Source organism: Canis lupus, chromosome 20 (assembly GCF_048164855.1).
Source record: "Canis lupus baileyi chromosome 20, mCanLup2.hap1, whole genome shotgun sequence".
In the NCBI taxonomy this organism is placed as follows: Eukaryota; Metazoa; Chordata; class Mammalia; order Carnivora; family Canidae; genus Canis; species Canis lupus.
Window position 1 is genome coordinate 28,598,302 of NC_132857.1, and position 14,132 is coordinate 28,612,433.

At 44.2% G+C, this 14,132-nt stretch overlaps 1 protein-coding gene across 4 annotated transcripts in view; it reads left to right on the top strand.

Moving 5' to 3' along the window:
* Window positions 1-13,749, top strand: part of ERCC3 (ERCC excision repair 3, TFIIH core complex helicase subunit) — a 33,040-nt gene extending 19,291 nt beyond the window's left edge. Inside the window, exons 12-16 of one of the 4 annotated variants that reach the window (XM_072788761.1) lie at window positions 209-326; window positions 3,330-3,448; window positions 5,344-5,496; window positions 7,045-7,223; window positions 13,622-13,749. In XM_072788761.1, the coding sequence (XP_072644862.1) occupies window positions 209-326; window positions 3,330-3,448; window positions 5,344-5,496; window positions 7,045-7,176 (522 nt within the window). In that variant the 3' untranslated portion in view covers window positions 7,177-7,223; window positions 13,622-13,749. Of the gene's footprint in view, window positions 1-208; window positions 327-3,329; window positions 3,449-5,343; window positions 5,497-7,044; window positions 7,498-10,757; window positions 10,996-13,621 lie in introns of those variants that run through there. The other 3 variants (XM_072788759.1, XM_072788760.1, XM_072788758.1) reach the window with 3 other exon arrangements.
* The last annotated feature ends 383 nt before the right edge of the window (window positions 13,750-14,132 follow it).

Consider the following 14,132-nt stretch of genomic DNA (forward strand, 5'->3'; position numbering starts at 1 on the left):
AGGAGAATTCACACTAATCCTTGAGGCCTGCCTGCATCCACAGGACCCTGGTACAGGAAGAGGAGGATGGTGATTATCTTTCTACATTATCTACAGAGCTTATTTAAATTCAAGGCCAATTGATTTTTTTTTCTTTACATCCCAAATGAAAACAAAACAAAACAAAACAAAAAACCTCCCCAAACTCTCAGTTGTTTCATTTCTGTAGGTGGGCGACACATCGTTTGATCTGCCAGAAGCAAATGTTCTCATTCAGATCTCATCTCATGGTGGCTCCCGGCGGCAGGAAGCCCAAAGGCTGGGGCGAGTGCTCCGAGCCAAAAAAGGTAAAGGTGGCCTTACCCTTCTGCTCCAGGAAATCTTTCCTTTTGAACCACTTTGGTTAGAAAGAGGGTAGGCTAAGCTGCCTATGTGTTCTTAGTGGTAAGGTAGGCCCTTGGGCCCCATACATTCTGTAGGGAGAGGTTCCAAAGCAAGGACCAAGATCTGTTTGGCTCTTCTTAGTTCATGCCTTGGGGTTAATATGTAGATCTTTTCCATGGCAGTCACCTGGTTCACATGGGCATCCTCTAAGCTGAGTGCCTGTGTTGGTAGGTAGTAAGAGGGGCCAGGAAGGCAGTGTGTAATGGTATAGACACAGAGGGCTTGGCCACCAGTGACGTGTATGAGCTGAAGCTGGACCCTGGACCTTGAGTCAGGAGTAAGGGGAAAGCTTGGTAAGAGCAACTTGGGCAGCTGCAGATGGCTTCCTCACACACCACCCAGCAAAAGTCCCGTCTTGTGTGGCAGCTTGCTGCAGAGGTGTCACACGCTCAGTACGTGAGGACGTGCAAGAGGTCAGAGTGTCTCTGTGGTCACTGTGGTAAAAGGGCCCAGACCCTAACCATGGGCAAGGCAGGCACTGACACTGCTGCTTAGAGATGGCCGGGGTTGTTCTCCTAGGCCAAGCAGGCCCGAAGACGAGGACACAGGCCTGTCCTCAGGGAATCCACTTTCCTCTCTTAGGAGATGCTTGAGTGTCAGAAACAAGGTTAGTGTGTGGTTGTTGGAATCGTACCATATTAGAATGTGTTTAAGAGGCAGCCAATTGTATTTAATATGGAGACAGGGCACATTAGTAGAAATAGCATGCACTTGGGCACCTGGCCAATTTTGTGGCCTTGCAGGTAGTTTGCCCCTGTGAGCCTTGCTTTGCCATCCAGAGTACAGGTGCCATCCTGTCTTGCAGGGCTGTTGTGAGGAATAAGGCTTGTGTAACAGAATATTGGAAGCTACTGGATAAAGTGCAGCTTTTATAAACTGACCAGAATATAATCTGACTAGCATATGTGAGCATAATTCATAATATATGCCTTATCACCTCCCAGAAAAGAAACACATCTAACTTGAAAACCACTTTGAATTTGATAGGATTTTGTTTTTGTTTTTTGAAATACTGTTTGATATAAGGCATTTGGCTGCGTTCTTCGCCTCTCTGAGCTCTTGTAAGACTAAGAAACAATAGAATTCAGAGGCAGTACACAGGTACTGAGTTTGCTGACAATTGAATTGTGAAGCAAAACTCTGCAGATTGTCCAGAAGGATCAGGTTTTATAGGCTGCAGTATTTTTTGTCCTAGTTTCTGTGATGAGTCTGTTCTATGTTTTCTCTCTGAGCTCTTTTTTCTTTTTTTAGCAACTTTATTGAGATAGAATTCGCATACCATACAGTTGGTCCATTGGAAGTGTATAATTCAGTGGTTTTTTTCTTTTTTTTTGAGAGACTGAGAATGCGTGTGCCCATTGAGGAGGTGGGGGAGGGACAGAGAGAGTCTTAAGCAGGCTCCACACCCAGTATGATCACATGGCCCTGAGATCATGACCTGAGCCAAATTGGACACTTAACCAACTGAGCCACCCAGGCACCCCCAGTGATTTTTTTTTTTAAATATAATTGCAAAGTGTTTAGCCATTACCACAGGCTATGTTTAGAATATTCTCATCACTCCAGAAAAGAAACCCTTTCGCTCTGGCAGTCACTCCTTTCTCCTTCCCTCCCAGCCCCAACTGCAGGCAATCATTACTCTATTTTTACCTTGACGAACGTGCCCATTGTAGACATTGCACACATACAGAATTGTGCAGTCTGGGCCCTCTGCAACTGCCTTCTTTCGCTAGCGTGACATTTTCAAAAGGGTCTTCCCTATTAGCAGGTGGTAGTACTTTATTCGTGTTACTGCTGAATGATCCTCCATTGTGTGGGCATGCCACATCTAGTTTATTCATTTTTCTGTTGATAGACACTTGGATTATTTCCACTTTTCGGTTCTTAGAGATATTGCTGCTATGAAATTCATGTGCAGATTTTGTGTGGACATATTTTTTCAATTCTTTTGGGGATATATCTAGGAGTAGATTGTTGCATCAGCTGTGGTCTCTGTTTAACATTTTAATAAGCTGCCAGACTGTCTTCTAAAATGGCTGCACCATTTTACACTCTTACCAGCAATATATGAGGAATCCAGTTTCTCTACCTTCTTGACAATAGCTGTGATTATCTTTTTTTGATTCTGGCCATCCTGGGGAGTGCCAAGTGGTACTTCATTGTGGCACCAGTGTATTTCCCTGATGACTAATGATGTTAAGTGCTTTTCATGGACTTGTTAGCCGTTTGTCTATTTTCTTTGGAGAAATGTCTGTTCAGATGCTTTGCTCTTTTTATAATTGGGTCATTTGTCTTTTCATTATTGATTTGTAATAGTTAATTTATACAGTCCAGATACAGATCACTTATCAGATACATGCTTTGTAAATATCTTCTCCCATTCTGTAGGTTGTCATTTTACTTTCATGATGATGCCATTTAAAGCACAGATGTTTTTAATTTTGGTCAAGTGCCTAAGCACAGTCAGGGCCATCAGCCCTCCTGACTGCAAAGCTCTCCCACTGCATTACACTTGGCCCTCGAATAACACAATTTGTACTGAGAGATTTTTTTGATAACTGTAGTTCAGTACTGTAAATGTATTCTCTCTTCTTTATAATTTTCTTAATGTTTTCTCTAGCTTACTTTATACTAAAAAATAATATGTAATGCATATAACATACAGAGTATGTGTTAATCAACTGTTTATGTTGTTGTTAAGCCTTGCAGTCAGCAGTCGGCTGTGAGTCGTTAAGTTTTGGGGGAGTCAAAAATTACATGTAGATTTTCAACTGTGCGGGGGGAGGGTCGGTACCCCTAACTCTCATATTATTCAGGGATCAGCTGTACTTAATTTTTGAGCCTAGAACCCTCGGTTCCTGGCATTTTGACAGCTAATGTTGTCCTTTCTCCTTCTCTCTGTTAAGGGATGGTTGCTGAGGAGTATAATGCCTTCTTCTACTCGTTGGTATCCCAGGACACACAGGAAATGGCTTACTCAACCAAGCGGCAGAGATTCCTGGTAGATCAGGGTTATAGCTTTAAGGTATGTATTCATTGATCTCCTATCAGAATAGAACCAAGAATTTCTTTGTACCCATGCCTCCAGGGGAAGGTAAGAACTGCTATTGGCACCAGTGTGGGAAAAAGCTCAGACAGGCACAGAACATTAGGGCATTGGAAGCCCTGCCTCAGGTTCCCTTTATCTCGCATAAGTTGCCAAGGACTTTAAGGAAAGATATTGTGCAAGATCCCTATAGTGAAGGTCAAAGAATGGGGCCTCTGAAGGCTTGGAGTCTCTACTTGTTAGTGTTTTACAGTTGTCTTGTGAAAAGAGTGTTAGTTGTCAGTGGGGAAAATGTGCTAGCCTCATAGAACCTGAGATCCTGCAGAAATGTGGCCATCACTGTGCTCCCCTGAGCCCCTTAGAGTTACTTTCCTGCACCAGCAATGGTTGTCAGCCAAAGCTTTAGAATTTGCCATTGTTCACATACTTGATTTATAATACCGGGAAGGCTCTGTTGAGCTGCCCCTCCAGGTGGCCCAGGCCTGAGTGGGCCTCACATCAGAGCTGTCCACAATTGGCGGTTGCATGGTTTGGGGATCCTAAAGCTTTGGCTGACTTCCATTGACTGATGTGTTTGCTTTCTTTCCTGTTGACGCACATGGTAAGTTTATGTCAGGATTTAAGGTCCTTAAAGATTTTTATTTGTGGGGCTAAGTGGGGGGTGCTGGAAGTAGAGAACTAAAAGGGTGCCCCTAGAACATGTAGGTTCCGCATTCTTGGTTTGCAAGAGACTACAGGCTGCCTGTTCAGATGCTTCTGATTGTGTCTTTTTACAAGTTGGTGAGTTCCTGTTATTAGCCAGAGACAAGAGGTCAGGGCTGTCTAACTCCTCCTTTTTTAGCCAGCAGAGACAGCTTCACACTTCTCATGCTGGGCCAGAGGACAGGATAGTTGACCATATTTTGGAGGATTTGTGTGATGGCCTTTATATGTATCCGTAAAAAGTATGTGATGAAAACAGAATTCATACTTCCTGATCCTGGAGAGATCAGGGGTGATATCAAGGGCGAGACAAGAGATCAAGGGTGAGACAAGCACCAAATCAGGGAGTGTTCTGGGTTCTTTGAAAGGTGAGCTTGGCAGAAAGGCACCTGGTCATGGGATTGTGTTGGTTGGAGCTGCCTTTGCCTTCGTTGCCTTCAACACTGCCCGTTGAGAGCAGCCAGGTGAGAGTTCCCAGGATCATGAGCCCAGAGTTCCCAGAGGGGTGATTGGGCCAGGGCAAAAGTGCCCGGTATCTGTCCTCGGGCTCTGCGGCCACTTGAAGGCCTCAGCCAGATCCCTGTTTCTGGGACTTTGCTTTTAATGAAAATGATGAGAAGAATTACAGGGGGGCCAACAAGATTTCTCTGTGTTCTCAATCCAGGCTTTCTTCAGGGATAGGTAGGCCATGTAGTAAGTTACGCCCAGAGAAAGGAAAACCAAATCACTACCATGCTGTTCTTTTGCTCAATTAGAAAAAATTTTGTAAGTCCACCTGACAGGCTCTCATTTCTAAATGCTCCCTCCTACCCGAAGCCCGGGAGGCTAAAGACCCTGCCCTGGGGCAGCAGGCTGTGCCTGTCCATCTCTGGTCCCTTCGTATAGCTGGTGCAGGATGGAAAACTGCCAGAAGGGACATCTTAGAGTTGCCAAGGCCCCTGTTGATCATCTGTAAGTGATCATGTGTCTGCTGTTTTGGGAGTAGGCTTCTCTGGAATTTCCTTCGCCTTCACTGCCCTACAGTCATCAGTTAAGCTCCCTGTTTCAGGTGGCTCCGAAGCTGGTCTCTGGAATGCCAGAGAGGAGCTCTCTTTGGTTAGCCACCTGCACCAATGGGCCCGAGGGAAGGAAAACAGGAGGGGACATGAGGCCTGCGGCTCTTGGCTCCACAGGTGATCACAAAGCTGGCGGGCATGGAGGACGAAGAGCTGGCATTCTCCACAAGGGAAGAGCAGCAGCAGCTCTTGCAGAAGGTCCTCGCGGCCACTGACTTGGATGCTGAGGAAGAGGTGGTGGCAGGGGAGTTTGGCTCCAAATCCAGCCAGGTGAGTGAGGGAATGAGGCGCCAGGTATCTCCTGAAGAGAAGCCTTCCACATACGCATGTGGTTATCTGTGTGTGTATGTGTGTGTGTGTGCATGTGCACTCGCGCACACCTGTGTGACCTTTGTAAAAACTTGGAAACGCAGGAAACCACAGAGAAGAGAGTAACAGAAATGGCCCCTATTAACCTTTTGGTGTGCATCCTTTCCTACACATCATTTCACGTGGCTGAGTCCATAGTGGCTGTAGCTGGCCTACTCTGTTTGCCTCTCTGTCTGGTCCGAGTTCTGTTAGTGCCTTGATGTTGGAGCCCTGGGTGACACATGTGGCCTCAGGCTTGCTGCCTGAGCAGGGGTGGCTGTGGGAGGGGCTGCTGTGGGCCTGGGCCTGCCAGCCCAGAGTCTCAGACAAGTTACTTCAGCTCTAGCTTCCTTATTAGTGATAGAACTGAGCCTTTCAGGCTGTGAAGGGGGTCTGAGAATGAGCTCACATTGCAGTTTGAATATTTGGGAAAATTTAGAGTTCTCTGAGAATAATGAACTTTCCATTTATTCTGCAAATACTGAATACCATGTGCCAGGCCAATATAATGTGGCATGATTAATGAAAGTACCATTATGGGGCATTCTTATCGGGCCCTTCCAAGAGAAAAGTACACTTTAGTCCAGTGCTTTGAAAACTAAATTGATATTAGAACCAAAAGGTGAGCAGTGGTTGGGACAAGGAAAGAAAAGCAGCTTCCTCTGGGGTGATGCTGCTCTCCCTCCAGCCTGAGGCCGTTCTGCCCCCAAACATGGGGACTGGTTCCCCCCTGTGGGCGCCCTCCATGCATGGATGCTTCAGGGAAATTTCTTGCCTGTGACCGTGTGCTAAGGTGATGTCTGGTAATCCCCACCAACCGAACGAGTTCTCTAAGGCCAGGCTGTTGAAGGTGTTGCTTGATGCCTGTCTGCATACTTGCCTGTGTGATTTCTGTTCACCCCACTTTTTGTCAAGACAGATGAGGCTCTCCCCATCTTAGAGATGCATTCACTGAGGCTCAGACATTCGGTGTTTGTCCAAGGTCACCCAGTGAGAAGTAGAGCCAAGTTTCAAGCTCAGGGTTTTCTGGCTTTCCACTGGATTCAAAGCCTTATGGTGGAGTCTCGAGGTGTTGAAGGTGTGCTGCCCTTACTTTCGAAAAATTCTGTTTATAAATTGTCATTAAGAGAGGCAGAGTCATGCCTCTCTTTATGACATGGTTAAGAATAGGCAAGCTAAAACCAGCTGTCTGGGTTCAAGTCCCATCTCTAAGAGCTGTGTGATCTTGGATAAGTTACTTAATCTATCTGTGCCTCAGTTTCCTCATCTGGAAGATGGGAGTTAATACACGTAAATATGTGTAAACTGCTTCACACAATGCCTGAGACACAATAAGTGGTCAATAAATGTTTTTTAAAAATTAGTATTTATTAAACTTTAAAACTTTATAAAGCTTACTGTGAATATAAATGTTAAAAAAGGAGTGTCTTTTCCTTTGGAAACTAATCATGGACTGGGTCTCCCCCATAGGTGTCTCGGCGTTTTGGCACAATGAGCTCCATGTCTGGAGCTGATGACACCGTGTACATGGAGTACCACTCGGCACGGAGCAAGGCTTCCACGAAGCATGTGCATCCGCTTTTCAAACGCTTCCGGAAATGACATCCATAGGGTCACAGTGAAGGCTGAGTGCTCGGCACCAGCATTGGGTAGGGATTTTCCATATCCACGTTCTTTCCTGTAGCATCACCCAGGCTGAGCTAGATTCAGAGTTTGTTAACTGTGTTGAAGAACATGCATTGAGACCTTGGTTTTGTCTTCATGGGTTGTCTAGGGCTTAAAAATCTTCAGAGCCTATATTTTGGGGTTTTTTTCAGACCGTTTTTTAATCATGGGGACTGGCCATTCCTGTATATAAATATTTGTAATATTTAAGGTGTATTTTATCTTAGTGTTCTGAATAAACAGAAATGGAACATTTGACCACTCTTGATTATAGGTGTTCTTATGCCTGGTTACAGGCCTGGGCTCTGTCTAGGTGACAGACCTCTACTGAGGCCCTTTCTTGTAGGAGGCACCGAAGAGTGAGATGGGGCCCATCCCTGAGGAGCTATTCTGGGGAGATGCACCCCAAGATAAACAAGACTTGCTAATTGGTGTTGAGGTGCCGACAGGGCCAAGGCCCTGATGGAGGGGAGAGCTAGAGCAGTTGCCGTGCTGCCTGTTCACTGTTTAGCGTCTGCAGCCTCCCGCTCGGGAATCCCTGTGTGCAGGTCCTCTAGGTCCCCTGCAGGCCATCGCACCTCGGAAGCCACCGCCCACACAGCTCCTCAGTTGGGCTTCTTTGATAGAGTGATTTTTTACTTCTCCCCCGGATTCATTTTTGATACTGCTGGGAGGCTGGGTTCCTGTTCCAAAAGCGGTGTAATGCCCTGGGGTCTTTAATTAGTTCCTTTATTCTCAGAAACATCTTTTTCTCTCTTGTTCCTCAAGTGAAAGAAAAGACAGAAAGACAGAAAAGACAGGATTGTTTCATAAAAAAGACACGAGGCATACACAAGTCAGGAAGAAAAACTTGTCATTTTGAGGAGGAGGCTCATCCTAATAGACAACAGCACTCACATTTGGGGAGTGTTGAAAACCCATGCTAACTAAGGCCTCTAAATTTGGAGTCCCTGCCCAACCCCCTGAGGCTCAGCAGCAGCCTTCTTCTGTTCCTGTGTCGTGAGACACACCTACATGGCTGTTTTGTGAGGCAGCTGCCGACCAGGCCTGGGAAGACAGTATCTATCTGGTCAGGAGTGCTTCGAAGCAAGAGCCCCCTTTCCCGAATTCCACTTCTCTGAGCTGACCTTTTGGGGACAGACAGACACTCATAGTTTGGCCCACAGCTAGCTGCTCTGTCTGTACAAACCACAGGAATGGCGCCAAGCAGCCAGACCTGAGGCCTGTGCTCTGGCATGTATTCACTAAGGCCTGTGGACCTGCTCATTACTCACCCTGATGGGCTGGCACCCAAATGTCTCAAACTTGATCCCAACCGGTATTATTTCTAGATTCTTATCTCCTGTCACACCTTTATGCTTGCAGTACTCAAACAGTGCCAGATACTTGTATTTTCACATCTCTGCCCACGGTGCTCACTGTTTTCTTGTTCTGTAACCCACCTACGGATAATGTGGACATTTACCCAAGCCCTGTGATCCTGGAGAATGGGGACTGTTAAAGAAATCCTCCATCTATTGTGTTCTGGAAAACTGATTAGACCAGGGAACTACTCTTCCATGTATGACTTGGACAAGACCCAGGGGTGTCTCCCCTCTTGTCTACCTGTGACAGGGCCGGACACAGATCTTCCCGTGCCCATTTTTTAACTCCACTGTGCTATGTCCCTTATGGTTGGCTTTCTTCATTTTTATTATTTTTTATTTTATTTCTTAAAGATTCTATTTATTCATAAGAGACACAGAGAGAGAGGCAGAGACACAGACAGAGAGAGAAGCATGCTCCCTGTGGGGAGCCTGATTTGGGACTTGATCCCAGGACCCTGGGATCATGATCTGAGCCAAAGGCAGATGCTCAACCACTGAGCCACCCAGGTGCCCCGCTTCTTCATTTAAAAAAATATTTGTACCCTATTAGTCTTGAGTTCTATCTGTACCTTAGTAGCTGGTGTATAGTAGGTGCCCAGTGACTATTGAATTGGGTTCTGAAAAGTTTGGATTTAAGTTAAAAAAAATCTTTAAACACTTCAAAACTTAAAGTTTGTGGACTTAAAAGGAACACTATGACCCCTGCCTGCTTATGCCTTGAGGGGAATTTTGAATGAATTGCCTACTTGTAACCACTCCAACTGCCCCTTCCTCCTACCTCTGCCCTGAGCCAGCCCTCACCCCCATGGCTAATGGCAGGATAAAGTACTCTCTGCAGAGGAGAGCTGCACAAAGAACTACACATTCGCTGAGGGTCCCCTGATTCTTGGATATAAAGAATGAAATGAAAGGATTGGGGGGAGTTTACCCAGGCCTGTCAGCCAGAGTGAGAAACCTCATAATTCACGGGCTATCTAGTAGAATGTACAGCAAGGGTCTGTCTCAGCAGCATGTGAGTTAGAACTAAACTGATGCTGCCTCAATCCTAACAAAGTTCAAAAGCAAGACCCGAAAGGATCAAAAGGTTAGCACATAATTTACTGTGTTCCAGAGCAAAGCTAATTGCCGCAACACAAAAATACCCAGCAACCTGTAAGGTAAAATTCATGATGTCTGACAGCCAATCAGAAATAACAGGGCAATTGAGGAGCCTGGATGGCTCAGTTGATTAAGCGTCCAACTTTTGATTTTGGCTCAGGTTAGGGTCTTGAGATGAGACCCATATCTTAAAATTCTCTTAAAATTAAATGCTTATAAGTCTGTTTCTCTTTCCCTCTGTCCATACCCCCTTCCTGCTCATGCATTCTCCCTCTCTCTTAAAAAAAAAAAGAAAGAAAAATTGCCAGATAAGCAAAGAGCCAGTAAAATACAACCCCTAATGAAAATGAAATAAAATAGACCCAGAAATAACCCACATGATATGAGTACACAGGCCATTAAAAGTTCTAACTGTGTTGCAGATGTCACAAAGCCAGAAAAATTCAACATGTTGACACAGGAGATATAAAAACCCATGTCAGGCCTCTAGAGATTAAAACTACAATGTCTAAAATGAAAAACCTACTTTATGGGTGTCTTGGGCAGCTTCTGAAATGGCTCCCAATTATGCCACCTCTGGCATTCAGGCCCTGGTATATTCCCCTCCCTTAAATGTGAGCTAGATGGATAGATTTGCTTCTAATGGATAAAATTCATCAAAAGAGATGGCCGACACTTCCAAGATCGGGTTTTAAAAGACTCTGACATCTATCTTGTTTCCAAACTCAGACACTTCTCATTTGCTTGCCTTGACCAAGCAAGCTCCCATTGGAGAGTCCACATGGCAAGGAACGGAGTGGAGGTAGGGCTCAGTCCAATGGCCCTGTGAGAGAGCTTGGAAACCAGTCATTCCCCAGTTGGGCCTTGAGATGGCTGCGGCCCTAACCTAGCCCTGATGATAACCTGAGCTGTACAGCTGCTACAGACCCAGCGGAGGCCCTGACTCCAGATTCCTGATGCACAGAAACTAAGATAGTAAATGTCATTTTAAGCCAGTGAATTTTAAATTTAAAAACTTCCCTATTATTTACATCTCTTTTTTTTTTTTTAAAGTAGGATTGATTGCTAGGTTCTGAAGATGGATAGTGAGCAGTGCCAGTGGTGCAGCAGTTTAGTGCCGCCTGCAGCCCAGGGTGTGATACTGGAGACCCGGGATCGAGTCCCATGTCAGGCTCTGTGCATGGAGCCTGCTTCTCCCACTGCCTGTGTCTTTGCCTCTCTCCCTCTCTCTCTCTCTCTCTCTCTGTCTCTCATGAATAAATAAATAAAATCTTTAAAAAAAAAAAAAAAAGATGGATAGTGGTCCTGGCTGCATACAGTTAACATGGCATCAGAACAAATACCAAGAGTGGTACCAAGGGTGGGCTGCTGCCATAACAAATATCCGAAAGTAGTGGGAGTGACTTTGAAACTAGCACATGGGGAGAGGCTGCCAGGATTTGGAGAAACGTGTTAGAACACACCTAAATTGCCTTCAACAGACTTAGTAGAAATCTGGACTTGGAGGACACTGCCAATGAGTGCTCAAAAGGAAGTGAGGGACATGGTATTGGAAACGAGGAAAGGGATCTCTTCCACAGTGGCAAAAAAGTCAGTGGCACTATTACTATGGTTCTGTGGAGAGCAGACCATTCTAATGAACTTTGTGATCTAGGTTTGTAAGATTTGCAAGCAGTATTCAAGGTGCCACCTGATTTCTTCTTGCTGCCTAAGTAGTAAAATGCAAATGGAGGGCAGAACTGTTTTAAAAAGGAGCCATTTCTTGATGGTTTAAAAAATTCTCAGCCTCTCCTGATGGCAACTGACAACTAAAGCAGTGTGATTATTGGAGATCAGATGTGGGAGGAAAGATAGTGAACTTGGAAATATATCAGCTTAAATGTCCAAAATGAAACACAGAAAAAAAGACTGAAACAAAATGAGCAGAGCTTCAGTGAGCCATGGTGCGACTTCAGGTGCATATATTCAGAATCCTGGAAGCAGAAGAGGGAGAAGGGAAGATAGAAAACAGGGTTGAGGGCAGCCCGGGTGGCTCAGCGGTTTAGCGCTGCCTTCAGCCCAGGGCGTGATCCTGGAGACCCCGGATTGAGTCCCACATCAGGCTTCCTGCATGCAGCCTGATGCTGCTCCCTCTGCCTATGTCTCTGTCTCTGTCTCTGTGTGTGTCTCTCATAAAATCTTTAAAAAAAAAAAAAAAAGAAAACGGTTGAAGAAATAATGGCTGAGATTTTTCTAAATTCGATACAACCTGTAGGTCTTCAGTTCTAAGAAACAAAAGGAGCTCCAAGCACAGGAAATACAAAGGAAACAATACCCAGGATATATCAAAATCAAATTGCTTAAAACAAGTGATAAAAAAACAATCTTAAGCCACGTCGGTGGCTCAGTCAGTTAAGCATCTGTGCAGTGGGGAGTCTGCTTCTCTTGCTGCCTCTGCCCCTCCCCCCTTGCTCATTCTCATTCTCTCCCAAATAAAATCTTATTTTAAAAAAGTGATTAAAATGGTAAGTTTTATGTTATATATATTTTACCACAATAAAAAATAACTTTAGAGCAACAATAATGTATTGTGGAGTTTATAAAAATAAAATGTATATCAATAGCACAAAAGCTAAGAGAGTAGAAATGGAAGTATACAATTGTAAGGTTCTTGTATTATATATAAAGTGGTACAATATTACTTGAAAGTACTCTGTGATATGTTAAAGCAACCTCTGAAGCAACCACTAAAATAGCACAGCAAAGAATTTATGGCTAATAAGCCAACATAGGAGATAAGATGGAATCATAAAAACTACTGAACTCTAAAAAAAAGATGAAAAAAGGAAATAGAAGCAGATGGGAAAGACTGAGAATAAATAGGAAACGGTCTGAACACCCTCAATTAAAAGGTAGCAGTTGTCAGATTCTGAAAGTAAGAACCAAATTAGGCTGCCTGCATGATGAAATATTAGGATGCAAATAGGTTAAAAATAAAAGAATGGAAGAATATATACTACCCTCACACTAAGAAAAAGAAAGCTGGAGTAGTTATACTAATATTGGGTGAAGTAGATTTCAGAACATAGAATATTACCCCAGATAAAGAGGATCATTTTATAATGATAAAGAAGTCAATTCATAAGGAAGGAATAACTCTATAAATATTTATGTTCCCAGGAACAGTTTAAAAATACATGAAACAAAAACTGGTAGACCTACAAGAAGGAATAGGATAAATTTACAATTATATTCAGAGATTTTAATACCTTTCAATAATCGATAGAGTAAGTAGACCAAAAATCAGTTAAGACACAGAAGATAACACTATCCACCAACCTAACCTAATTGATACTTCTAGAATACCACCCACCAACAGCAGAATACATATTCTTTTCAAGTACAGATAGATCATTTGCTCAGACAGATTCAATTCGGTCCCAATAAATTCAAAAGGATTCAAGTCATACTGACTATGTTCTGTGATCACAATGGAAATTAACTTAAAATCAATAAAGGAAATCTCTGATCTCTAGGAAATCCCCAAATATTTTAACACTGAGTAGCACAAGTCTAAATTAGAAACCTCAAAGGGAACTTAGTATTTTTGAATTGAGTGAAAATGAAAACCGGTTGTTTATATTTTTTTGTTTCTACATATTACAATGTTTTGGTATCTTAACCTTTCTGCCTGGGGAAAGACTGACCCTAATAGGGCTAGCAAGCTCTTGAGCAGCAAAAGGTCCAGCCAGGAGCATGTCTTTGATCTGCAAACTAACCAATCCAGAGCCATCCTTCCTCTATCTGGCCCATACACCCTAAGAGCAATATTAATCATTACAAGCTAGGGACCATCCCTCTAGTTTAGAGCCTGCTGAAATTATTTAAGCTAGCCAACCCTAAAGTGTTTATCCTGCCTTGCCTTGCTTGTCCTACAGAAACTCCAATAAAGGTTCTGGCCCCAGCTCCCCCACTCCACCCCTGCTATCTGCCTGCTGACCACCCTGAGGCTTCCCCAAGTGGCCCTGTGTGGCCTGGTGTGCCCTGCCTTGTGTTTCTAGGACCTGTGAGTATAATAAACTTTTTTTTCCTGAACTTCTCCTGTGTCTTCTTTTGTAGCTACACCTACCTTACCATGACATAAAAGAACATAGAACAAAAACCAGCATATCAAAAATTGGGACATGCAGCCAATCTAGTTCTTAGAGGGAAATGTAGAGCATTAAACTATAATAGGAATTGGGCAGCCCGGGTGGCCCAGCGGTTTAGCGCCGCCTGCAGCCCACGGCGTGATCCTAGAGACCCAAGATCGAGTCCCACGTCGGGCTCCCCCCCCCCCCCCCCCCCGGCATGGAGCCTGCTTCTCCCTCTGCCTGTGTCTCTGCCTCTCTCTCGTTCTGTATCTCTCATGAGTTTAAAAAAAAAAAAAAAAACTATAATAGGAATGAG